We start from the raw sequence: 26,768 nt of genomic DNA on the forward strand, positions 1-26,768 counted from the left end.
TATTTACCCTCATTACAGCCCTCAAAGGTAAATATCCTACTTTACAGCTAGGGACCTCGCTCAGAGAGGTTAAGCAACTTGGCCAGCTTGTAGTGAAGAAATTGTAGGTCTGAGATTTGAACTCGGGAGGGCGTTGCACCAAAGTCCTTGTTCTTTCTACTCTGTCAAGCTGCCTCCCAAGTGCTCAGGGTAGATATGATAGAGGCATGAATGAATGAATGACCCAAAGGTTTGCCGTTTTGACTAACACAGTTTAACCTCTGTGGACAATGAGGAGGGGGGGAAAAGCAATAAAATTAATGTTTTGTTAAAGAGATATCACTAAAATACAAGTGTCTACATGGCCTACGCGTTTGAAGGAAACTTTATGGAGGAGAGATGTGAGCTCTTATCTTCTTTGCTCGGGAACAGGGCTCCAACCCCTTTCTTCTTCCTGCGATAGGTAATCTAGTTATCTTGTTAAGCCTTCAAGCCCTTTTTTGCTCAAGTGCCACTCAGGGACCTAAAGATCCGGGAGGTCGTGACAGCCATCTCTGCACTTCCTCCTCTCCGTGAGGCTGGGTGGCCACAGTGAAAAATAGAAGTATCCATTCACTTCAATTTGGTACCATCTCAAAGGCACTACTCTTGTCAAGACCCAACCTTGAATGTTTAAATCAGTGGAGCAGAAATGCGGTGGCCCAAGACTAAGGTCAAGACAAATGATGTCAACTCAACCCCTTACAATACAAAAGTCCAAGTTTTGAGAGAACAAGTGGCTGTCCCACTACCAAGGAGTTCTGTAACAATTTCTAACAATTTCTAGGTTGTGTCTCAGACCCAGGAGACCTGGGCCAAGAAGTCCTGTTACTCCAGCCTGCGTTGTCTGCCTTAACAGTCCAAGCATCGCTCTTGTCATCTCCAGAGGGTAGTGAAATCATTCCCCGGATTACCAGTCTGTGGGAAAGACTGTCACCAGAACATCTGACATAATAAATTAATGATGCAATAATCACCCAATTCTCCAAATGTACAAGTTATTGGTATCTCGATGCAAATGTAGAAAGAAGAATTTAAAATCTCATGTTGTAGCACCATCAATGCAGTATCTTATTTCTTTGATTACCTCACTAAGGTACTGTTTCAATTGATGTAGTTATAATTCAGCACCCCTCTGTATGTGAGAAAGCCATTTTAAAAGGCCTATTAGCCAAAAGATCCAAATAGAGGTAGAGGCCAAGAAGCCATCACTGCCAATTCTTAATACTCTCCTATCTTTTAGGTGGGGGTTCCCGCATGGTCACAGGCATCGGAGCCCTAACCGCAGAAGCGTTGCCCTGGGGAAGTTATCTCAGCACTGAGACTGTATTCACAGCCCCATGCCAACTAGCATCAAGGAGTTCTATCTGATGACCGCCCTCTCTCACCAATGGCATTTTGAGAAGACTCTGGCCCTCATCCCAGCTGTGGGCAGGGCACTTCGCTTTCATGGTCAAAAGAGTAGGAGGCTGTCCTTTGCTACCCCTCCGCCCCTGCAAAGCAGATCCCGACCCACCTCTCCTAAGGGGTTAGACTGAGCAAGAGAGACCACAGCATTCACACCAGGCACAGCGCAGCGCAGCATTCTCAGTTAGCAAACCTGCTCCCCTGGCCAGGAGGACACGTGCCCCCAACAACTGGGAGAACACCAGGAGATGCAAGGGAGGGAACATTCAGGGGGGAAATTTTAAAAAAGAAAAAGAAAAAAAGAAAGAAAAAGGGAAAATGCACAAAGCCCATGAGGCTGTCTGGTTAACCAGGGGTTAGAATGAGGTTTGGAAAATCACACGTAACAGCATCTTGGCAAATCCAAAGACCCCGGGGTGAAAGACACGTGGGTGAAAGCATTTCTATTTGTGGAAACAGGAAGTTTCCTTCTTTCACCACTTATTTAAAAAAAAAAAAATTTTTTTTTAAATCTATTTTGTAACCCAAATTTGGACCATCAGTCGTTTTTACCAGCCCAGCATTTTATCCTTCCAGAATCAAAAGCGAAACAAAGATGGGGTCCGAAGATCCCTTCCCAGAGCCAATTCCAACCAGCCCTTCTCTCCCGGGGTAACCTGTGCTCAGAGCAGACATTCCCAGCAGGCATGCCGCACACAGCAAGTCACCAAACCAGACTGCGCTCACGGGCTTAGAGGAGACTTACTTGTACTTGTGCTGGTTCCGATTGTGTTGATTGTGGTGGGGACGGATGAGGAGGAGTAGAGGGGCACATGGCCGTTCTCGCACCCCAGACTTTTGTCCTGCCAGTTGGAGGCGTTGATGCAAATCCCAGAATCCCGAGAGTTCTGCCACCCATTGAGCTTGTCGTCGGAGTTCTGTCTTTGGTGATAGTAGTGAGTCTGCCCATAATCCACAGAGTCGGAGCGGCCTCGGCTCTGGCCACTGAAGCTGGTTGACGTGCGGTCCTCCAAGTGATTCAGCCACATGGCTAAAGCGCTGCGGTCTTCCAACGAGGTGGCCGGATGAATCAACGCATAGGACAGCAGCTGCCTGCTCTCCTCGATGTGCTGGTTGTGTTCGATTGAGTGCGCCAGGATCTTGGGCAGCAGTTTCATATACTCTACTTTTGCGTCGAGGTTTCCTGGCTTCAGCAAAGGCAGGTGAGTTAACAGGAGGGAAATCACTTTATCCTTGGATTCCTGTTGCCATTGGTTAATGATTCCTGGAAAGGAAAATAGACAGGGCACGTAAGTAAACACGGCCACAATCGCACAGAACGCCACACGGCGAAAAGAATGCCTGTGGGTGATGTCCCAATCCAGGTGCCCTGACTACATTTCCTCAGAACAGCCCAGGCATCAGCGTGGATAACGGACCTCAGATGGTCAGAGGGCAGTGCCTTCAGTAAAACATGAAACAAACGTTCTTAGATGTTTTGGGTCCTTCATCTATTTTTCATTTAGGCCTCCAAAGAGGCTACACCTACTTTGGTACAACCAAACCAGAATTACAGCCCTGGTTTTTGTTATTGTTGTCGTTTTCTTTTTCTTAGACACCTTCGGATAGATGGGGGAGGAGGAGATCCAGAATACAAAAATCTGTATGAAAAAAAGCAAGTTTAAAACAAGCGTCCATATACTGGAGTCCTTGAGGATAAGGCTACATTCCACCTCTCCCCCACCTCCAGATGTCTGTGGAAAAGTGTTTTACACCCGGTAAAGGCATTTGCGTAAAGTAGGTAAGACTTCTGAGATGGAGATATATGTCAAGGGGAAAAAAAGGACTCCCCTCATCCTCGTGAAGTAAGCCTGCACCTTGCTCATAAGAAGCTGACTCTGTAAACAACTACGAGCTCAAGTCTCAGAGGAGAAATGAACTCAGGGTCCACCACTGATCACGTAAGGAAGCTAGCTTTTTCCATGCATACAAGGTCTGTCTGGTTGTCTCTATTGCGGTAAAATATATGTAATATATTTATCATTTAAACCATTTTTAAAAATACATTTTTATTGATTTCAGAGAGATAGAAACATCAGTGAGAGAGAAACTATTGATTGGCTGCCTCCTGCACACATTGGGGATTGAGCCCACAGCTTGGGCATATGCCCTGACTGGGAATCGAACCATGTCCTCCTGGTTCATAGGTCGATGCTCAACCACTGAGCCACACTGGCCAGGCTAAACCATTTTTAAGTGTTCAGTTCAGTGGTATTAAGTCCATTACAATGTAGGGTAACCATCACCACCATCTATATCCAGAACTTTTCCTCTTCCCAAACTGAAAGTCCATACTCATTAAACAGTCACTCCCCATCCCCTCTGCACTCTTATCCCTCTGGCAACCACCATTCTTTCTGTCTCTGTGACTTTGGCTATTTTGGGGACCTTATATAAGTGGGTTCACACAGTCTTTGTCCTTTTATAACTGGTTTACTAGGTGTACCAGTTAATAATGCGGATTTTTTCAATAGATGGAGTTACACATATGTTTATATACATGCCATTTGATATGTATGCTGTTTTGTTGTATTAAGGGCAAGCTTCCAAAACTTCATATGTCAAATTTGCTGAAGGTGTTAACATTATAGATATTTCATGCTTAAAAACATCGAATTTCATGCCAAAAAAGAGCATTTGCAGGAAGTTCTAATTCATTACTTTATTTTGAAGAAAATCGCATCCTTTGGGAAGCTTATGGTGAACATGCTTCATCTCAAGATACTTGTGAATACTGGCTTAAACACTTTAAAGTGATGATTTTGATGTGAAAGACAAGAACATCCAGGTCAACCGAAAAAGTTTGAAGTCCAACAATTACAAGCATTATTGGATGAAGATGCATGTCAAACTCAAAAACAACTTGCAGAAAGATTAAACGTTGCTCAGTAAACAATTTCCAATTGTTTATAAGCAATGGGAAAGATTTTAAAAGAAGGAAAATGGGTGCCACATCAACTGAATGAAATACAAATGGAAAGCTGAGAAGTCATCAGTAAAATGTTGTTTCAATGGCACGAAAGGAAGTCTTTTTTTGCATCGAATTGTGACTGATCATGACAATCCAAAATGCACAAAATCATGGGTTGATCCAGGTCAACCATCAACATCAACTGCAAGGCCAAATCACTTCGGGAAGAAGACAATGCTCTGAGTTTGGTGAGATCAGGAAGGTGTGGTGTATTATGAACTTCTAAAACCAGGTGAAACTGTTAATACTGATCACTACGGACAACAAATAATCAATTTGAACCATGCTTTGATCATGAAATGACCAGAATGTGCCAGAACACATAGAAAAGTAATTTTGCTTCATGATAACGCACCATCACACACTTCAAAACCAGTTAAACACACATGAAAAGATCTTGCCTGGGAAGTATTAACCCATCACTGTATTCACTAGATCTTGCTCCTTCAGATTACCACTTGTTCTGATTGATGGCACATGCACTTTCTGAGGAGCACTTCAAAATGTACGAAGCAGTGGAAAATTGGGTCTCTGAATGGTTTGCCTCAAAACAATAAAAGTTCTATTGGGACGGTATCCACAAATTACCTGAAAGATGGGGGAAATGTGTAGCTAGCAATAGACATTACTTTGAATAAAGCATTTTTGATGTTTCTCTTCAAATTATTGTTTCCTTTGATTACAAAATCAGCCATTATTAACAGGTACACCTAATATTTTACTTTGCATAATGTCTTCAAGGTTCATCCATATGAAGATCTGTTTCTAACACACTCAAAGGGATCTCTTCTGATCAAAACAAACCTGCTGCCTTTAGGTAAAAATGGGTAAACAATGTACTTCGCCTTGATTGGCCTTTGAGAAGTAGCTTGTTCTGGGGACTGAGGGCTATCCACATGACCTGGGGCCTCAGGAGAGAAAGCTCTCTTCTAGAAAAGTCATTCTCGATACTTGAAAAACTCAACTCGATGACCCTACAAGGACAGGCAGTCCCACTGATTTTCACACAGTACCTGCAGGGTCGATAAGGGGTTTCTGGAATTGAGCATAAGGGCTTCACAATTCTAGCAAGGCAGAAACATACAGAATAAGCTCCAGAGGCATCATCGACCAAAAGTTGCAAATGCATCAGCCACATACTCTGAAGGCTTCTCAGGACCACAGGGGTGTATTCTGAGAAAAGTATCGGCAAGGTATGCAATGAAAAAGTGTGGGTTTTGGAGTCAGGCAAACCTGGGCACGAATCCCAGATCTGCCACTTAATTTGCAGTGGAGTCTTGGTCAATTAATTACTAAACGTCTCTGAGCCTCAACTCTCTCATCAGTCAAGAGTGGTTACCAACAGCATCTGCTCTCCTTGTGTTGTAGGATTAAATGAGGTAATGTATCAAAATAACCATTCAAGTATTTGATGGTGGAAATAATTCCTTTTACTTGTCTCTATACTAGTCAGACCCATAGTAGAGTGATATTGGGAGGTTTTGGATACCAAGTTTTGTTTTTATTTTTAAATATATTTTTATTGATTTCAGGGAGGAAGAGGGAGGGAGAGAAACATCAATGATGAGAGAGAATCATTGGTTGGCTGCCTCCAGCACGCCCCCTACTGGGAATCAAGCCTGCAATCTGGGCATGTGCCCTTGACTGAAATCGAACCCAGGATCTTCAGTCCGCAGCCTAACACTCTATCCACTGAGCCAATCCAGCTAGAGATGGATACCAAGTTTTAAAAATAATTTACCAAAGACGACCTAGCAAAGGTCACAAAACCTCATCAGAATTGAAAAAGGTGGATAAAGTAAAAGGTTAAAGAAAATGGAGTTATTGAGCTTACACTTGAACAATATGAAAAGATGCTTGACTCCTCTCCAGTAGGATCTCTAAGGAGATGAACAGTCATTTGGAAGTGGAAGTCTTCAAATTGAGGCAGGAGAGATTAAGAGGGGATGTGGAGAAGAACCAAGTGCCAGAATGACAAAAGACCCAGAGGAGTCTCCAAGAAAGGCTCTACAGTCTGGTCCACGGAAGCGGATAGACATATAATACAGACTATGGAACTTCACATAAAAAATTTAAAATTTTCTAGTATTCAATGTTTAAAAAGGAGATGAAATTATTTTTCATGATAAATGTTATTTAACCCAATATGTCAAAATATTATTATTCCAAGTTGTAATTAATCTTAAATTATGGATGAAACATTTTCTATTCTTTGCTTTGTATGAAGTCTTTGAAATCTAGGGTGTATTTTACACCAACAGCACAACTCAGTGGAGACTAGCCACAGCCGGAAGGCACAGAAGCCATGTGTGGCTGTGGCTACTGCACTAGCTTGCACAGCACTAGAGACATTCAGATGGGGAGATGGGTGGGAGGGTAGAGATGACCTCAGCAAGTCCCTCTCAGCTCCCTACTATATTTCACTAACTGCCACCTGACACAAGACAACCTTTATGCATCCCACTAGGTATAGCCTCCCTTTTAAAGTCGCTCCGGGAGATGGAAAAAGCACCAATTCTAACTTCCTCATCAATACATTTTCAGCAAACACCTGGCTTGTTATGAATCATGAATATGCTTGGGATGAAGACAAAATCTCTGCATTAAGCCCAAGTTGCTCGACAGACACTGACAAGAAGTAAAAGGGCCAGAGAGGAAGATGAACCCAAGGATCAGATGTGGCCAGTGTACGCCCTGGAAATATGTGCTTAAAAGTACAAGTTGGGAACAACCTTGGATTGAAATGCACGAGGCTTAAGGAACTCGCTCGCTTTCTGCTGGGTCACTTCCCTGTTTGGATTCTGTACCCTTCCGCAAAAGGTCAGTCTAAAAAAAAAAAAATCAGGAACAAAAACAAACCGTAAACAGGATTCAGAGTACAAACTAAACATGTTATGCCCGTGAACCTCTCTGCCAGGTATGAACCCAGGTTCCAGAGGAGCAACAAGCACCGCAAAGAGAAGAGGGACACGAGAGGCCGCTGTCCGGTCCCATCCAGGCCTGAATGGGTTCTTTCTCTGTCCCTGGGACAGCGTTGGGACAGGGAGGGGCTGTGACGTGGCCAGGAAGACAACTATGACTTTGTTTACCTGCCGCTGGGAACATGGACATAGGGCTGCCTTCCGAGGGCCGGCTACACCTATTGGATCACACTGTTTCTGCCACTGCCACAGCGGGCAGGCTGCCAGCTGACAGGACTGAATGTTGTCTTCGCGCCAGGCACTCTTCAAGTGCTGTCATGTAATTACTCACTGAATCCTCACCAGAACCTTGGGAGGTCGGTCCTACAGCCTTCTCTTACAGACGAGGACACACAGAGGCACCGAGAGGTCAAGGAACTTGTCCCAGGCCCCCTTGCTGGTGAGATGGCAGAATGGGAGCATGCAAAGTAGCATAAAGATGCATAAGAGTTATCATGTTAGAAGAGCTTGACACGCTAAATGCATTAATATTTATATTCTATATAATTACGTGATACATAAAATATACACTGAATGGCCACATTATTATGATCTCTGAACACATAATAATGTGGCCACTCAGTGTATATCCTATATAATAAAAGTCTAATATGCAAATTGTCTCCTTGGCCAGGAGTTTGACCAGCAGGCAGGTCGGCCAACCACCAATGTCTCCTCCCCCTGGCAGGCTGGCCAGACCCCATCCATGCACAAATTCATGCATCAGGCCTCTAAAATATATATAAATAATCTGGCCACTCAGTGTGTGTGGCCAGATAAACACACACACACACACACACACACACACACACACGAGTGGCCAGATTATTATGCGTTCAGAGATCATAATAATCTGCCAATCAGTGTATAATTATACACATATAACATATGATTACATATACAATCAGTGTATGTGTATATTTGTAAATAAAATACAAATATATTTATAGAGTAGATGGGTCAGAAGAGTAGGTCAGCTATGGAAATAGAGGAAAAAAGGAGTTACAGAGAGAATGTAGGTGATACCTATTGTGGTTTTAAATCATATGCACAATTTCCTTGACAATCTTCTCCAAAAGATAGAGTCTACTTAATTCCCTTCCCTTTGAATGGAGGCGGGATCTAGTGAGCACTTCCAGCAACTAGAAAGTAGCATGACAGCATGTGACATCATGAGTTAGGTAACCAAAGGCACTGCAGCTTTGGCCTTGCTCTTTTGGGTCACACACTTTGGGGGAGGCCAGCTGCCATGCTGCGTGGACACTCAAGCAGCCTAATAGGGAGGGAGCTCTTGCTGGTGAGGAGCTGGGACCTCCTGCCACCCTCCAGCACCAGCCTGCAGCCATGGGAAAGGACCATCTTGGAAGAAGAATGCCCAGCTCTGGTTCAGCCTCCAGGTACTGCACTCCAGGAACCCTGAGCCAGCACATGCGTATTCCTAATCCATGGACTGGGTGTGATAACATGTCTATCATTGTTTTAAGCTGCTATGTTTTGGGTGCTTTGTTATGTGGTCAGATAATACACCCTCCAAGTGCCCCTCTAGGAAAAAGGAAGTTTAGGCATTTGACTTTAAGTAGTTCAGTCCTTCGGGCAAAGTCATTTCCACCACGAGATGGACTCATGAAGCTAACTTGTTGCCTTAGCTTCACTTAGCCTCACTTAGCCTCCCTCATCCTGATTATCTATTCACCAAACAACCTTTGGTCCATGATTTAGCTTCCCAGGTACCTTCAGGGAGAGAATGAACTGATCACACAGACTTGATGTATTTCTAGATTCTGTGATGATGATTTTTTAGGGCAACTTAATAAATGGTTTCTGATTATGATTTGGCTTCCTGTGGTGGCCCTGCTGTGCTGATTATATGGACTTTGAGTACATCTGGTCCCTCTGATAATGGCTCCTCCTGGAAAATTAATAAGCCAGCATTGCAGGCTTTACTTCCTTGCTTTCTAGTTAGTACAGCATCAGTCTCTCAGAGCATCCCCTGGGCACTGATGAGATGCAGCATCTCCACCTGCAAACAGAAGCCAGGTCCTACATGTGGGGACTTGGTATATAATGGCTCAGTCCTGCCAGCTGCCCACTGGCCTTCTCTGTGGCATCCACACCATCTTCCAGAGAGAAAAGAGCTTTTACTGAGATGTACATTCAATGGATTCTCCTTACTGGAGAAGATCCAGGAATCCTCAAAATTTTCAATTAATTGATCACTTCTGCAAGGCAGTGTCTATTATTATCCCCCCCCCCCAACATCGTTCTGTTCAGCAGACATTCCAGAAAAATTGAAGTCCAAGAACCGCAAGGTTTAGTGCTGCCAACTCACCTCTATTACTTTCTCTGAATACTTTATTATTTCTCTGGATAAAGACCAGAGATGTAAGAGCTTGCAGGCTGTTTTATGAAAGTAAAAGTTAATGATTTATAATTTATAAACCAGTGACACAGGAATACTAAAAAAAAATAAAATAAAAAAATCTTAGAAGAGCTATAATTAAAGGCCATTAGGATTAGGAAACTGTCCCAATGATTCTTGGAGTGACAAAGCATGTGTTTAAATACTAAGTGTGGTATTATTACTATACAATGGCACTACACGACACTATGTCAGTGTTTAAGGGCTCCAGTTGTTAGTAAATTATCATTAAATTGCTATTTTATTATACCCTTGTTTTTGGTTTAATAACATTTGGCATCTCACAAGTGTGTTTAGGCAATTTGCTCGTGCGAGAAATGTCTGGAAATTAAGTACACACATCAAGTATATCTATATTAAATAAATGTGCTAAAGGAGGGAATACTCAGGGGTCTTAAGTGGTCAAATGGTCCTTGGAAGAATGTGTATTATAATCCTAGACATATCATGTAAAAAAGGCTTCTAAACAGTGCAACTCCACACAATTCAAGGACAGACAGCCAGTGGTAACCCCTCACTCCATGTATTTGGAGTTGACAGGACACCTAAAAAAAAAAAAAAAAAAAAAAAATCAGGGGGAACATGGCAAATGCCCATGGCAAACTGGGATTCTTGAGTTGGCACCTTTACTTGCCTATTGTCTCCCAAGATACTCTTCTTGAGCTAGAGATGACTAAAGAAACAGCCCCATAATGTGGTGGATCCCTGCAAGAGATATGGATTAGACCATTGGTGACAGGGGACCCAGATGCTGTGGAGTGACAGAACTCCTGAACTTGCACATGGTGCTTAGACAGGTACAAAGGATTAAGATGGGAACCTTCCCCCTCTTTTCAAGGAGAGTGATTGTTAGCTTCTGAGATGGCCCCCTGGTTTTCACACTCTATGTACTCTCTTCCCCTAGGTATTCTGAGCAGGCCCATGTGATTTCAGAACACCACCCCCACAGTAGAGTGGGGGTGGTGTTCTGAAATAGGTCATAAAAGGCCCTGCAGATTCTATCTCACACTCTTGGCTCACTTGTTCAGGGGAAAGCTGGCCACACCAGGAGCCACGGAAGAGGCCCACGGGGGAGGAACTCAGGCTAGCTAATAGAGCCAATACCAACTCCAGCCATGTGAGTGAGCCACCCAGAAGGAGAGTCTCCAGCTTTTAGTCATTCTCTTGACTATAACTTTGTGAAAGACCTTGAGGCAGAACTACCAACTAGACTGTCCCAAATTTCTGGCCCTCAGAAAACTAAGATAAATGTTATTATGTGAAGCCATTAAGTTTTGGATAATTTGTTACACACACAAAAAAAGTTAATTTGGTAAACAAACAAACAAACAAAACACTCAAAATGCTACTCCCTTTGAATTCATTAGAAAAGGCAGGGATCTAGGTAGTGGATTCCATGGCCCAAATAATCATTGGAGCTTTCTCTGAGAACATGAAGGTTGTTAGGTTCTGGTCATTCATAGACACCTGACTATCCTCCAGACACCTACAGTGACCTATTTACTGCTCCAGAGGGATCTGGTCATCTCTTTAACGAGGATTTTCCATCTTGGTCACCTTTCTCCTGGGTATTACTGGCATGGCTGAGTGATCAAGGGGGCTCTTTTGCTCCTGAAGGACCCTAGGCCAACAGTGAACTAGTCCTGAGGTCTCATCTAAAGGCTCAAATTAGGGTTGGAATTCACCTTCAGGCTTCTAACCTTCTGGCTATGACCAACACTTGTAGGTCTGAGGCTGCCCACTTCCAGCAGGCACATAAAATGGGCCAGTGCCCTAACCCACTTGCCTCAGTTCTGACCTCTGGCCTTGCCTCCTACATTTGTACCTGCAGCCCAGGTCTCATTCTGAGCTTCAGACTCATATATCCTGACTGCATCCTCCATATCTCAGCTCAGATAATCTCAAAATTAACATGTCCAAAACTGAACTCAGGCTCTAATTCACTAGATATGCTCCTTTGTTCTTCTTCCCTAGCTCAGCACATGATTTTTCCATCTCTTTAGTAGCTCAGGTTGAAATCTTGGAGTATCCTTGACCAGCATCCATCGTTTCTGTTACACCCATATTTAATCTGTCAGTAAATCCTGTCTGCCCAATCTCCAAAACAGATCCAGAATCTGTCTATCTCTCACCAAACTTCTGCCTTCCACCCACTCCAACAGTCTATTGTCAATGTAAGAACCAGATGATCTTTTTATGCTAAAATATAAGCCATGCCATTTCTCTGATCAAACATTCCAGTGGTTTCCCATCCTATACAGAGTAAGAGCCATACAATGGCCTATCAGCCCCTCTATGATCTAGACTCCATCCCGGCTATGTTCCTCATTCATCTCAGTCCATCCTGGCTTCCCTGAGGTTCATTTAACATTCTAGACACATGCCTATCTCCCAATCTTTGCCTTTCGTGTTTCCTCTGGCTGGACTGCTCTTTTAGTTCTCCCCAGTCTGTCTTCTTGGTGAGACCTCCTCTGTACACACATCACCTTCTCACCCTACACTCCTCCATCCCCCCAGCCCTGCTTTATTCTTCTCTATAGTACTGATCATGTGACCTGCTATGGATCATTTATTTTCTGTTTTTCTCTACTAGACCATAAGCTCTATGAATGTAGTAAATTTGTCTCTATTTTTCCATGTATTAACATTTCCTTATTAATCTCATTTTTAGTGGCCCTATAAAATCATGTCGGGCATTTTGTATAATAGTGGTTTGTTAGGCTTTAGGATTTCTTATTCCAAATCTTAGGCACTTTCTAGAAATTTCCTTTAGATGAAGACCAATGGACTGGGTGACCAGTAAATAAAAGGTACCAACTGTCGCTTAAAACTGTTCAGTCACCTTTCTCATTTAACTCTGGAGAACTGATTACTGTTTTAATATACAGTATATTAAAGAATATACAAAGAATATACAAAGGAGGAAGATAAAATGATTAGCTCAGTTTTCAAAATCTTTACTACACCCCCTTCTCAATATTCTGTTTAGGATGGAAAATTTCCCCATGGCCTAGAAAACAAAAGCATAATGGGTACTTTTCCTGATTGTAACTGACACCAATTAAAGTAATCTACATGACAAAGATTTGAGAGGCTGAGACAGCAGAATTAAATGTATTTAATACCCTCTTTTGCAAACATCTGTTGAAGAAAGAAGGCCAATGCCAACAGATTGTGTTAAGACAGTTGAGTGCCTTAGTGTTTCTAGCCATAAGTGATTGTGTTCTAACTAGAGGCCTGGTGCATGAGATTCGTGCACTTTAGGGGGGTGGTTTCTCAGTCTGGCCTGCACCCTCTTGCAGTCCAGAAGCCCTTGGGGGATGTCCAACTGCTTGCTTAGGTCTGCTCCTGGGGAGCGGGTCTAAGCCAGCAGTCAGACATCCTTAGTTTTGCTACTGAGGCAGGAGAGGCTCCCACCACTGCACTTGCCAGCCATGAGCCTGGTTTCTGGATGAGCAGTGCTCACCTTATGGGAGTGCACTGACCACTAGGAGGCAGTTTCTGCATTGAGTGTCTGCCCCCTGGTGGTCAGTGTGCATCATAGCAACTGGTCATTCTGCCATTTGGACAATTTGCATATTAGCTTTTTATTATATAAGATAAAACCTCATAGGAACGGGTCTCCTAAGGGTCAGATAAATTAGAGATGAAGAGCAGGATACCCTATGCTTGACAAATGCAAGATAAATCCTTGCAAACCACATTCGGCTAGTTTTTTATACCAAAACCCCTCAGAGGAGAGGCTATAAATGTTGTAAAAGCAGGACGCTTTCCCACTTCCTAATCTTCAGTGCCGCTCTCATGCCCAGGCCAACGCCAACAAAACCCCACAGACCACAAAATGACTCTCCAACAGCATTTCAAAGTGATGAATTCGCAATACTCTTGCCGCCCTCTCAAAGGAGAAAAGCACTACAGTCAGTCCTCGTTTAACACCCATGATAGGTTTTTGGAAACTGCAACCTTAATCAAAATGACATATAATGAAACCAACTGTACCATAAGCTAATTGATATAAACAAGAGCTAAGTTCCGATGGCAAATTTCTGTTCCCAAATATATCACTAACTTCTAAATTAAGACCCCAAATGCTTGTCATCTTAAATACTGAAATAAATGTGAGCTATCCATACCCTTAAGAAACATTAATAAAAATAAGCAAAATCTTCCTCCCCCCACCCCACCCCCCAAATGCTTGTTAAAGTTCAGGGTCATGGGTGTCTGGAGCCTATCCCAGGAGCTCAGGGGGTAAGGCAGGTACTGACGCTGGACAGGATGTCCTTCCACTATAGGGTCACTCCCGCTTACACCCACCCACCCTCACTCATGTTGGGACAACTCTCACACCAGTTCACCTCACCTGTACATCTTTGGGATATGGGGGAATCCATAATCCACACAGACATGGGGAGAATGTGCAAATTCCACACAGATGGTGGCCCCGGCCAGGAATTGATTTTTCCCCCTCATTAACATTATAACAAAAGAATGTTGAGCAAAATGATGTTATTGGAGGGCCTGCTGTGTACTTAGATTTGGGCCTTGTTCCATGAGAAGCACTGGAAAGGAGAGGCCTGAAAGGGGCACACCATGGTCCATGTAGCCTAATTGCAATAATATTTGTTAAAGAACTCCAAGACCAAGGTCCTTGGCAATGTCCAGACAGAGTCAACAAAGGAGTGTCTTGGGAAGAATATAAACAGGTCAAATCACAAAGGATTTGTGCTCAATCTAACAGGCCAAAGGGAACACAGCCACTTCACACAACAGTTTTATAAACCTCACCAAGCTGGGAAAGGGTCAGCGTGAGCAAGGTTCACCTCTGACAGCAGGGAGCCAGTCTATGTCTTTATATGAGTCGGGACTATTAAGTCACCAGGTCCCACACTTTCTAAAATAACGAGGATGCTGCTCAACAACTTATAGAAAAGATTTCCCATCTTGAGGGATAAGAATCTACAGTATAGCCCTATCCGGTTTGGCTCAGTGGATAGAGCATCAGCCTGTGGACTGAAAGGTCCCAGGTTTGATTCCGGTCAAGGGCATGTATCTTGGTTGCGGGTACATCCCCAGTCGGAGGTGTGCAGCAGGCAGCTAATCGATGTTTCTCTCTCATCAATGTTTCTAGCTCTCTATCCCTCTCCCTTCCTCTCTGTAAAAAAAAATCAATAAAATATAAGGGGGGGAAAAAGAATCTACAGTATAAGTGTGAATAAGGGTGAATAAGTGTAATATGTAACTATGTAAGTATTGTCATAGTTACATATTACATATGTCATAGTTACATATGTTAGAATAGTTCATAGTAAAATTAATGTGTCACTCACTTAGGTATGAAGTCTGAAATACATGTACAAATTATTCTACAGAGGAGAGAACGAACAGTGTTATGGAGGCAGGATATTCGAATCCATGGTCACAAATTAACTGTTACTGTATTTGAAAAAAGGGCCTAGTCAACCGCACAAGGACAGAGTTGGGTGATCTGCCCCAGGATATAGCCAGTCCTTCTCTCTTGACCTCGTTAGGACAGTCCTGCAGAGGGAGTTAGAGGTACACCTCCCATCTGGTTCTCTTGAGCCATCAGCCAATTCCAGGAACTCATGCAAAGGTAAGCAGAAAAGCAGCTTATTATGTATCACCTGTTACTTGTGCACCCAACTCATTTTCAGGGTAGTAGGCCTGTGGACGCAATCAGAATATGATTGCTCTGATTTTTTGAGAAGGGGAGCTACTTTTTATTTTATTTTATTGAAAGTATTACATACTTCCCCTCTTTCCCCTCATTAACCCCTTCAAGCCCGCTCCCCCCCCCCACACCCAGGCCTTTATCACTCTACTGTCCGTGTTCATGGGTTATGCATAATAAGGTCTTTGGTTGATTACCACCCACCCATCCACCCTCCCCCGCCTTCCCTCTGAGATCCTGCAGTCTGTTCTATGTTTCTATGTCTCTGGATCTATTTTGTTCATCCATTTATTTTGTTAATTAAATTCCACCTATGAAAGAGATCATGTGATAGTTAATCTTTCTCTGACTGGCTTATTTCGCTTAGCATAATACTCTCCGGGTCCCTCCATGGGGAGCTACTTTTTTAGTATCTGAAGTCCTCTGAGGAAGTGGGGTAAGAAGAAGAAAAGTTAGAAAGGATGACGGTAAAGAATAAAGTTCTATAATCTGAAATGAGAATGGCCGAGCTCATTTCCCTCCGTCTAGGCATCCCACGGTGAAAGTCAATAGCCCCTGAGGTCAGTGGCTGGATCACAATCAGGACTAACCAGATGAGGACCCGTAGCTTTAGCAGACTTTGTGGGAATGTTGCAGGGGAGACCAGAGCTCAGAGCTATGATGCCTCTCACTCCTCCTTCCTGAGTCTCAAACATACTAGCTAGAATTCCCAACCAAAGGAAGACGCAAAAATAGCAAGAGAACTCAGGCCACACTGGTCCAGAGCTGGGAGTGATAACAGTGACCTGTTTAGCTTTAACTTGGTTTTACACCACCACCTTTGGAGGTGGATATATTTATTCATCAATTACATACTTATCATTGAGGCCTTATCAATGTCTATGGCTACCATAAGCCTTTTAGATGGGGTGTGCAGGGTCAGAAATGGCCATGGAAACAGTTTTGTACCCCACAGAAATGTCTGCAATACAAAGGATTTGGAGCGAATCAAACCAGAGGGGTAGAGAAATAATTTAAGAAGGTCTCTATTTATAGAACTAACAGGCAGCTCTGTAAGGAGTAAATGCATTCTCTAAAGTAACCCCAGAGCCTACAGCAGCCCTCCAGCCAGCAGCCAACACATGAGGTGCTAGAAAAACATGAAGAGCTTCACTGACGATCACCATACAAATGGAATCTTAACCTTTAGCTGTTTAAATCTTAAAAGAGATCATTACTTATCATTCAACATTCTCTTCTGTAGCTACACCCTTAGACGTCCGAACCCTCCCCCTCCTGCCCACACCATCACCCATGACATGGTCTAAGAATCTTCTTCCCTCCGTAGATCCTATTGATCTGGTCTGGCTCTCACTGCCTTCTCTCCACCACAATCTAGCTGGATGACATACATGCCTGGGCAACACTGTCTCCCCAATCAGACCCCACTTTAAGGGCAGGGACAGTGTCTGCACTCGTGTCCCCTACTCACTTGCCCGATCATGCAGGCTTAAGGGACCAGATGGACAAAGGTTACACGCACTTTTCCATCATGGCTGAGGACACAGCTTCTGCCTCTGGTTAGGGTGCTAGTGTGAGCAGCAGAGCCGTGGCTCTGGTCCAAGGCAGAACGGGGAGGGACCCGGACGGAAAGTGAGCCCTGGCCTCTCTTCACAGGTGGGTGCTCCCCAGGGTCTTTACATCAGCCCCTTTCTCGACCCTCCCAAGGCCGTGGCCCTCTAAAAGCCCCCATCATCTGCACTCACACCTGGAGATTTGAACCCCAAAATGCAGGTGACCAGTACCTCAATTGTCTTGGGCTCCTTTCTGAGGTACTCACTTCCAAGAACTGTAGGGGTATCAGGTGCTTTAAGTGGCTCGAGGGGAAGGAAAAGAAAGATAATACAGCCTCTAGAGATTGAGAGCACAGATTCTGGCTGTATCATCTGGGTTTGAACCCCATCTGCCATTTAGTTAGCATTGTGTCCTCGGGCAATTCACTTATCCACTCCGCACCTTCAGTTTCCTCTCTGGAAAGTGGGACGCATCATAGGACTGTTGTGCTATTTGGATTATTTGATCTATATGAAGCATGGGGGTCATTGCCTGGCCATGGTGAATACTATGTGATTGGTCCTGACAGTTACTATCATCTAGTGATCAGGATGATATGCTAAGGAGGGGAAGGGAAGAGCCGGGGAGCCAGAAAGGCCTAAAGCGTTGGTTCTCAAAGTAACCCCAGGAGGTACACATCTTGGAATCTGTTAGAAAAGCAAATTCTGGGTCCCCACCCTAGATTTTCTGAATCAGAAACTGGGTTCAAAACCCCTCAGGTGCGCCCTGACCAGTTTGGCTCAGTGGATAGAGCATTGGCCTGTGGACTGAAAGGCCCCAGGTTCGATTCCAGTCAAGGGCATGTACCTTGGTTGTGGGCACATCCCCACTGGAGAGTGTGCAGGAGGCAGCTGATCGACGTTTCTCTCTCATCGATGTTTCTAACTCTCTATCCCTCTCCCTTCCTCCCTGTTAATAAATAAATAAATAAATAAATAATCAATAAAATATATTTTAAAAAGCAAAACAAAACAAAACAAAACAAAACAAAAAAACCCTCTGGCGATTCGGATCAAGATGTAAATGTGAGAACCACTGATCCAAGGAACAAAGAGAAAACCATGGCCTCCAATTTCCAGCTCTGGGAAGCTCAGCAGGTTGAGGCTGATGTGAAAAGCAGGTAGGAAAAATAATTTTCTACCAGGAGAATGGTAAAGAGAAATCAATTCAAAGAGTGGCAAGAACTTATTTTTAAGAGGAAACTGTTGGATTAAAAAGAAAGAATAAGCAAGCAAAATATCATACTATCTAGGGCAGGGCTGGTCTTTCAAGCTTCCCAATGCCAGCAATGTCAAAGGAGTGATAACATCTACTAAGGCTAGATCGGGGAACCACGATTTGGCCTGCAATCAAGTCTGACCAAGCCTGAGGTAGCTGGGGAATAAAATGAAGGGGAGAGTGTCTGTCGTAAAGCATCTTCACCCCAGAATCACACTCTCGCACACCACCCCTCTTTTGGGGTGCTGTGCTGCTTGAGGAAGAGCCGGACCACCGAGCCAGAGCGTTACCTCTAAACGGTTGCTCCGGAGAGCCGCTGGGTGACGTATCAACTCACGGGTCCGACGACGAACCACGAGACACGCAGCAACAGGCGCAAAATTCTCTCGATTAGAGGACCATAATATTTCGCTGCGTTTTGGGGGGAGGTCACAGAGGCTGTGCAGGTTGTATGGAGCTGAACACATTACAGTTGAACCAGATGTTTAGGTGAAAAAGATGTGAGTTGATGGAATTATCACATAGGGGATTGCGCCATCTCCTCCCTCTCCACTTTGTCCTCCTTTTCTTCCCTGCTCTGGTGTCCACTGGGCACAGCTGGTCATTATTGAGTGTCCAGGTGGGCATTGTGATGTCAGAGAGAGATGCTGGCAGCCCATCCCTGCGTGGAGACAAGGGGCCCTGAAGTGAGTTCCTGTGGTACCACCCTCCGTCCATGTACCTGATACCATCTCACATGTCATCCCTCCCTGGAAGCCCTTATCCTCCCCTCCCCAAAGCTAGAGGATGCTTTCGGGAAACGGAGGCCCAGAGACACTCACCTGAGGCCATACAGCAATACCTTGTAAGGGCCGTGAACAGTGCCAGGGCATCCTGACCCCTTGTCCACCCCAGTCCCGGGGACCCGGCTGCCTTTTATAGAAAGTTTCCACACGCCTTCTATTCCTAACCTCGATCACAAGCATCGCCCATCCACATGCTTCGGGCACCAGCAGGATCCCTGTGTCACAGGCTTAGTAACCTGCCCCATTTAGGCCATGAGCACAACTTGTTTGTACTGAACGCTGAATTCTAGATAGTCTTCTTGGCCCGTTTTGCTTTTATTTCAAATCCAGGGCTGTAAACATCAATAAGCCGACTTTGATCTCCAGGGAAAGATCAGCAGCTTGCCACACACAACCCTTCCTGGTCCTCCCCAAGGCACCAAGCATGTCCAGCCTGCAGTTGTGGGGTAAGAAGAAGACATTCCAATGCCCATGGTGGGCAGGACCCATTTTTTTTTTTTTTTTAACTTTTCATTTTGCAAGCTGACAGTAACAGGGCTGAGGACATGAAACATTACCGAGTAAATGATCATCACTTTTTAATACGTACTTCACTGTGTAATATATCTCTATTCTGAAAAGTAATCCGAATGCCTTGACCTTGCGATCTAAAATGGGTAGACCCTTTAAAAAAAAGGGAGGAGGGGGGGAGAGCAGCTCCTCAGAATAAGATTTGAAGGTGAAGGTGAAAGAGCAGATATATAACCATTAGCACTAATCACGGAACAGATTCCAGGACCTAAATAAAGCCCCGGGAAGCACACGTAGCCCAGGAATTGGCTGATTTATAAAAACAATCGACGGGAGAAGGCCGGGAGCGCTCACCAGCCAACAAGGTGACTTGGTTTCCCAACATGACCGATGCGCATATCTACCGTGTAGTAAATAAGATAAAACTTCATTGTAAAAGTGCCCAGACCGTCCCCCCATGTGATCCGCTTTTGCTGCTTCCCCATGTGACTGGCCTCCCAATTTAGAGCGTAACCAACTCCCAATGACCTGTAATAACACCATTCCCAAATTAGAGCTCTCAATTTGACTTGGCCTCAGTCCCTCCCTCAAAGCAAAATAAAGCATCCGTTTTCTTTTTCTTTCTTTTTTTTTCTTTCACATTCATAATACTCTCCTTTTGGAGTTGCCAACTCAAACCCTGCTCCAGTCAGATGGAGCCCTTCCTCTATTTTTTATTTTATTTTTTTTCCTGGTTAGCCAAAGAGCCCGATGGAAAAACACCAAGAGACAAAAACAAAAACAAAATCAGGCGAAAATTCCAAGTAAGTGACATTCAGCTGGAAAAGCTATGATTCACATGCAAATAAAAATCTCCCTGAATTTGCTGTTACATGACGCAAGGCCCTGGCTTCCACATAAAAAGGGCAGAATGAAATCACCCACAATTAAACTCACTCTGGAATACTGGAATTCTCTGGTGAGGCCTCCCCAGCTAATGATAAGAAAACCCCCAACTGTAACAGAACGAAGCTAATTGTGTTGGATCCCAGGGCATCCTCCCCTCCCTTCCCTCCCTTCTCAACTGGTGTTCACTCCTGCACACACTCCCATCCAGCCTTCCCCTTTTTCCCTCACCCCCAACCTGGACTCAGCATAACCTACCCTGAGATGGGGGTTCAGACAGTCTCCAGGGGACAGCCCTCCTTTCTGGGCAGACAACAGGGGATCGTGCTGAGGACCCTGGACCGCACTCCATCCCAGGATGCCAGCACACAAGAACGTGTCCTAAGGAACTCTGGGAAGACTGGACAGAGCCTTTGTTTGAGTTTAACGGCATCATCGACCTCTGATCACAGTCCAGGCCGGAGAGAGTTTAACAAGTCATCTCTCCTGACTCATAAATAATCAATCTACCACTTTCCCCTTTCCTTCTCAGGGGAGAGTTGATCGGACACCACTTTCTCCTTCTCCAGATGGTTCCTGTGGGAGGCACAGCCCACCTGCCTGGGGCTCACTGAATTCTGCTTTTGGAAGGGCCCTCAGAGATTCTCTGGCCCTTCCTCATAGTGGTGGGGATCCCACCACACGATTCCTCCTTGATGGGCACTGGGCTGAGCTACTCCCTGGCCACAGGGAGCCCATTTCCACCGTCAGAGAGAATTACGATCCCTGAAGCCACAACTGGCCTCTCTGAAACGTCTTCCCACTCAACTGAGGTCAGCTCTTTCGAAACCACAGAGAATAAACCTACAGATACTTGCACACCCATGTGCACAGCAACATCATCCACAGTAACCAAAAGCAACCCAAATGTCCAGCAGCAGACGAATGGAGTAACAACATGTGCTAAATGCATACAATGGGATACCTTCCAGCCTTTAAAAGGACTGGCATTCTGAGACATGCCACGGCATGGAGGAGCCTTGAAAACACAATGTTGAGTAGAGGAAGCCAGACACAGAAGGGCAAATACTGCATGATCACACGTATATAAGGAACCTGTATATAAGAGGCAAATTCAGTGACAGAAAGTAGATCAGACGTTACCAGGGGCTGGGGGAGGGAAAGGTGGATGGTGTAAGTTGTTTAATGTGTAAAGAGTTTCTGTTTGGGGTGATGAAAAGTTCTGGTAATGGATACAAGCGGTGGTAGCGCAACATGGTGAATACAATTCATGTGAATGAACTGTACACTTGAACATGATTAAAACGGCAAATTCCGTGTACATTTTACTAGTTAAAAATTACCAAAACATCCACCCCTCCCTTTCATAAGACAGCCATCCCCCCTAACGTTTTAAGGCTGAAAAATCTCCAGTTCCTTCTACTAATATTTAGATAGGATGGTTTCTAGACCCCCACGGCTTCCTCGCCACCCTCCTCTGGCCCCACTCAATGCCTCTTTGAAAACCTGGCGCCCAGACCTGGACGGCAGGCTGTGCTCAGCCACCTCCACCCAACAGTCTCCCTCCGAGGCCCCCCGCTGAGCCCCCATCCGAGGCTGCACAGAGCTGGCCTACTGAGCCTGTTCTGGCTGCTAGGGCAAAAGAGGTCCAGATTCAAAAAACATGCCCTGCTCTACTCCCACCCCCCACTGCTGCTTCCCCGGGCCCAGATCCATTTCCCAGACAGCTGTAGGCAGCTGCAGCAGAGAAGTGAAACCAGCAGAGGCAACTGGGGGAGAAGGAGGACGTAAGGGAGTAGCATCTCAGCTGAGCACATTGGCCTTTGCACAGATTCCCCTGGTTTCTCGTGGGGGTTTGGCAAATGCAAACAGAGCAGGCATGGGAGGCCTCTCTCTGCAGGTACTGGGGGGTGCCCCCTCATGGCCACCCACCACCAGCCCGTGTCCACCATCACGGCCCCACCCGCTCCCTCCCCAGTCTCGGCCCATCTGGAAAAGGTTTGAGAGTTTTGCATTTTAAAGTATGTTGAAACTGAGCAGTCTGGGTGTTGGTCTGATTCCACAAGTGTGTAATCCATTTCCTGAGAGTAAACCGCTGGAAGCGGACCAGCACTTTTCGGGGTGTCCTTTGAAGTGTCGGGAACGGAGTAAATATTTACTGGCACACCATGGAGCTTTTCTAGGAATGTCCGTTAATTTGCACAAGCAGTGGCCCTTTGGGGGGTACCCTTAAAAAACAATTCGCCTCCAAGGGGTGAGCGCTTACTGCCTAGGATGGGTTTTGGGGGTGGGAGTGCTTCTCTAATTACAGTAAGCACATATACATTAAAACCAAGAATGACTGTAAAATCTCCACCTGCTCACTTTTCTTGATTCCTGATTTTCTATTAACATCTGAGCCAATGGAGAGTTGACTTTGGAAAACTCCAATGTTTATGCCAATATTTTACCTGGACTTGGAAGTGACGGGATTTGAAAAACCCCTTTTCTGGGAGCCCCAAGGAGTCCATACAGAAGATCTCACCCACCCGCCACTCACTAAGAGTCTGGCCCACCTGGATACACCTGGAGACATGCTCCCCCCACCTCCATCTCCGTGTGGAACAATTTAGTCTCCAATCAGCCGGCTTGAAAAAGAAAAAGGTGATTTCTTTTCAGCTCAAACCATCGCTTAAACAGTCCTTTCAAAGAGACTGTTTTCAGCTCAAACCATCTCCTCCTCCTTCGTGAAACAGGCAATCTGCAGGAAGTCATCTAAAGTTTCTGATTAAAAATGTGCAGGCGGGGAGCGTTTTCGGAGCTGTGCTGGGAGGAGGGGAAGGGTGTGTGTCGCAGGCCCTGATGCAGGAATAAATCAAGCTGAGAAGTGACGGTCTGTGGGAGAACCCTATCAGTTGATGAGTCTGGTAGAGAAAGGGCCCTTCTGGATCCCCCATCTCCAGCTCAGCCTCCCCCTGGCACCTCTCGGCCTTTCTAGGAACGAGGAGGACTCAGGTGAAGTTCACTTAGAACCAAGTGAGTGCGCTGGACTCCAGAGTCACCGACACCCACGTGGGTCTTCCCGGGCAGAAAGGAGCGTTTCCCTGACTTTCCTGAGCCCTGGCACCACTCTGTCCCTCCTCACGGCCACTGGGGATCTAGTCCCATGGTCGGCAAACTGTAGCTCTCGAGCCACATGCGGCTCTTTGGCCCCTTAAGTGTGGCTCTTCCACAAAATACCACGGCCTGGGCGAGTCTATTTTGAAGAAGTGGTGTTAGAAGAAGTTTAAGTTTAAAAAATTTCGCTCTCAAAAGAAATTTCAAATGGCTCTACTGTTGATATTTGGCTCTGTTGACGAATGAGTTTGCCGACCACTGATCTAGTCCATGCTTCCCAGGGCTGTCTCAAGAGGAAGCTGACTCTGTGACTGAGAGATGACAGCCCTCTCGCACGGTCCTAGAAGCCAAGCTATAAAGGCCGGAATACTGGCACACACTTCTGTCCCTGGGGAATCGGGCAGGTGCTCACTGGGTCCTCAGCGTTTCTGGGGAGAGCCCGCCTTGAACAGCCCTGAGCATCGGCTAACAACGGAGGAAAACGATATGCTGGCTGCCGAGAGCACAGCGTTGCTCATCCAGGTATCCAGCAACCTTGAACGCAGTATTTTTCTTTCTTCACTCATTTCCTTCCTTTCTAGCAGGCCTAGCTACAAGGCAGCATTACTTAAACAAAAGCCACTGAATGCCTGAAAAACAGGGCTGGCCTACATGGTTAGTAGAGTGGAAGTTTGGTCTTAGCATGTTTCCTTTTTGTGCTTTAATTGGCATGTGCTTATTCCCTGTCGCATTATCTTTTCTATTTATCCTTTGAAGAGTTCAGCCACAGAGTATAAACCTAGAGCAAAACACCTTGGGAAGCCAATTATGTGCTGAGAAACTCTTACCTTAAATATTTTTTGAAATAAGAGTAATTGCTTAAAATGGGTGGGGAATGTCCGGCCCGAGGGTCAAAGAAGGCCCTTGAAATCATGTGCTCTGGCCCTGCCAAGGCATTAGGGGGGAGTTAATTAAATGTTTGACCAAATATAGGAGGCTACTTTTTAAGTTGATAATACTTTATGGCCTGCAAATGATGTTATACATATCCAAATGGCCCTTGGCAGGAAAAAGGTCCCCCACCCCTGGCTTCAAACATAACCAATGATCAGTGAGCATTAATATCAGGAATTGGGAAATGTCAGAAAGATGCACACAATGAGTCTTCAGTGGGATGTGTGCTGGGAGGGGCAGGGCTGAGAGGTAGGGACCTAGATATCGTGTCTTAGTCACTTGGCCACCACTGGCATTGCCCCTGGGAAACCACCTTCCTGTACTTGCCTGTGACTCCACCTGTCCGGGCCTGGGAGGTGGAGAGGCCACAGCGGAGAGCAAATGGAATGAAACGGAGGATATATAGCCCTGAGCAAGCCCCGATGACTTCTACTGCTTTCTGAGTCCTGAGAAATAAGTACAACTTACAGACATTTCTCCTACAAACTCATACCTCGAGTCTGTCATGCATGCGGCAGACTCCCCACGACCCCGGACATTATAAGCTATATTGGGGGATCAGGGCAGGGTCCCTCTTTGCCCAGGGACTCCTCACTCACACAGTCTTTCAATGGACCCACCTCAGGTACGTTCATCTCTTCGTCCCTACCGCCCGCGGGAGGCCAGCCTGTAACCACACAGGGCATGAATGTCAGGACAGCTGTCGCCACTCGCTCTGCGTTTCTTCTTGACCTGGGACGTAGCATCAGTCACTAATCTCACGACCATCCAGAGCAGGGGTCTGACCCAGTTACCTTCCCTGCCTGTCTTGGGAGATTTCCAATTCTCACTTTGTTTAAACTTTGTGAAACTGCTGAACCGGTCTCCTGCATATTTTGGGGACTCTATCCAGAAGTGACTAAAAGCTTTCCCAGAATTACCTGTGTCCCCCATACACAGTGACAGACACACACATAATTACATTTACCTACGAAGCTCTGGTTTAGTTTCTAACTCATATTTTACACATCTGTGAGGTACTTTTATAAAAAGTTTGCAGTCCAACCGGCGTGGCTCAGTGGTTGAACCAGGAGGTCACTATGAACCATAAGGTCACTGTTTGATTTCAGGTCGGGGCACTTTCTCAGGTTGTGGGCTCCATCCTCAGTGTGGGGCGTGTAGGAGGCAACCGATCAATGATTCTCTCACCATTGACCTTTCTGTCTCTTTCTCTCTCTCCCTTTCACTCTGAAATCAATTTTTAAAAAACGTTTTCAAAAATCTTTCTAAACATTACCACATCTAATTCCGAAACAAGCATTGACTGGGCTGGTGTAGGTGAGGGGCATGCGGGGTCCTGGGGCACCCCTGACTCCCGCTCACAGACCGGCCCAGGGTCCGAGGTCCTCCTCCCGCTCAGGCTGAGCTTAGGCTCCTGCAGGAAAGTTCTGCACAGCACAGCCAGACCGGTCCACTCATTTACATGGCTCTTCCTACGAGAGAATCTAAACCTGGGTGGACATTGGGAATTGAATAATAGTTGAGGAGCAAATCCCAGCATGTCTCTAAAGCAACAGAGAATCAGACTCTGAAAGCAAATAAGACACTGCTTTCTTCTTCTTTCTCTGGCTCCGCTGGCCGGGCGTGAGGGAACTGGGTGTGTCGGGTGAGGGGAGAAGGGCCTCCAGAACATACCATTATGATTATCTAACAACAACAACACTCTTACTGGCAATGTCAACGGACAAGATTAAAAGCAGGAGGTTTGTTTTAGTCTTCATGGCAACAAGCTTCTAAAAAGTTTTTTTTTTTTTTTTTTTTTTTTTTTTTTAAAGAATATAAACTGCTTCATTAGGTCTCAGGGATGCTGGTTTTTTGGATTAAGTTTTCTGTAAGACTTAACATTATAAACTGGAGAATGTGCTGAAGCGGAGGTTTCTGGATCTTGTTTTAACTCAGTCATCTTTCAGTTTCCCAGAGATGAAGATTTAACAAATGTGGCTAAGTTTGGGTAACTTAAGTTTAGTTAACCTTCTTTTCAAATAACCATATCAAAAAGGAATCGTACATAAAAAGAGCCTCAATACTCACATTATAATCCTATACATCATCTCTGCTCCCAGTCCAGAGACATTCGCAATCCTAGCCTCTCTGAGACCTGAAAATTACACCCCTCAACAGGACTCGTTCAAAAAATGAGCGGCTATTATTTAACACCCAATTCACCATGCATTGCCTTATTTTTATTTCCTGAGAAGTACTTTAT

The 26,768-nt window shown here is 45.1% G+C and overlaps 1 protein-coding gene across 7 annotated transcripts in view; it reads right to left on the reverse strand.

Moving 5' to 3' along the window:
- Nucleotides 1-26,768, reverse strand: part of SAMD4A (sterile alpha motif domain containing 4A) — a 215,910-nt gene that overhangs the window by 73,979 nt on the left and 115,163 nt on the right. For all 7 annotated transcript variants that reach the window (XM_036436185.2, XM_036436167.2, XM_036436201.2 and 4 more), the window contains one exon: nt 2,171-2,689. In XM_036436185.2, coding sequence (XP_036292078.1) covers nt 2,171-2,689 — 519 coding nt within the window. The remainder of the gene's footprint in view (nt 1-2,170; nt 2,690-26,768) is intronic.

This window comes from Pipistrellus kuhlii, unplaced genomic scaffold (genome assembly GCF_014108245.1).
Source record: "Pipistrellus kuhlii isolate mPipKuh1 unplaced genomic scaffold, mPipKuh1.p scaffold_m20_p_1, whole genome shotgun sequence".
Lineage (NCBI taxonomy): Eukaryota > Metazoa > Chordata > Mammalia > Chiroptera > Vespertilionidae > Pipistrellus > Pipistrellus kuhlii.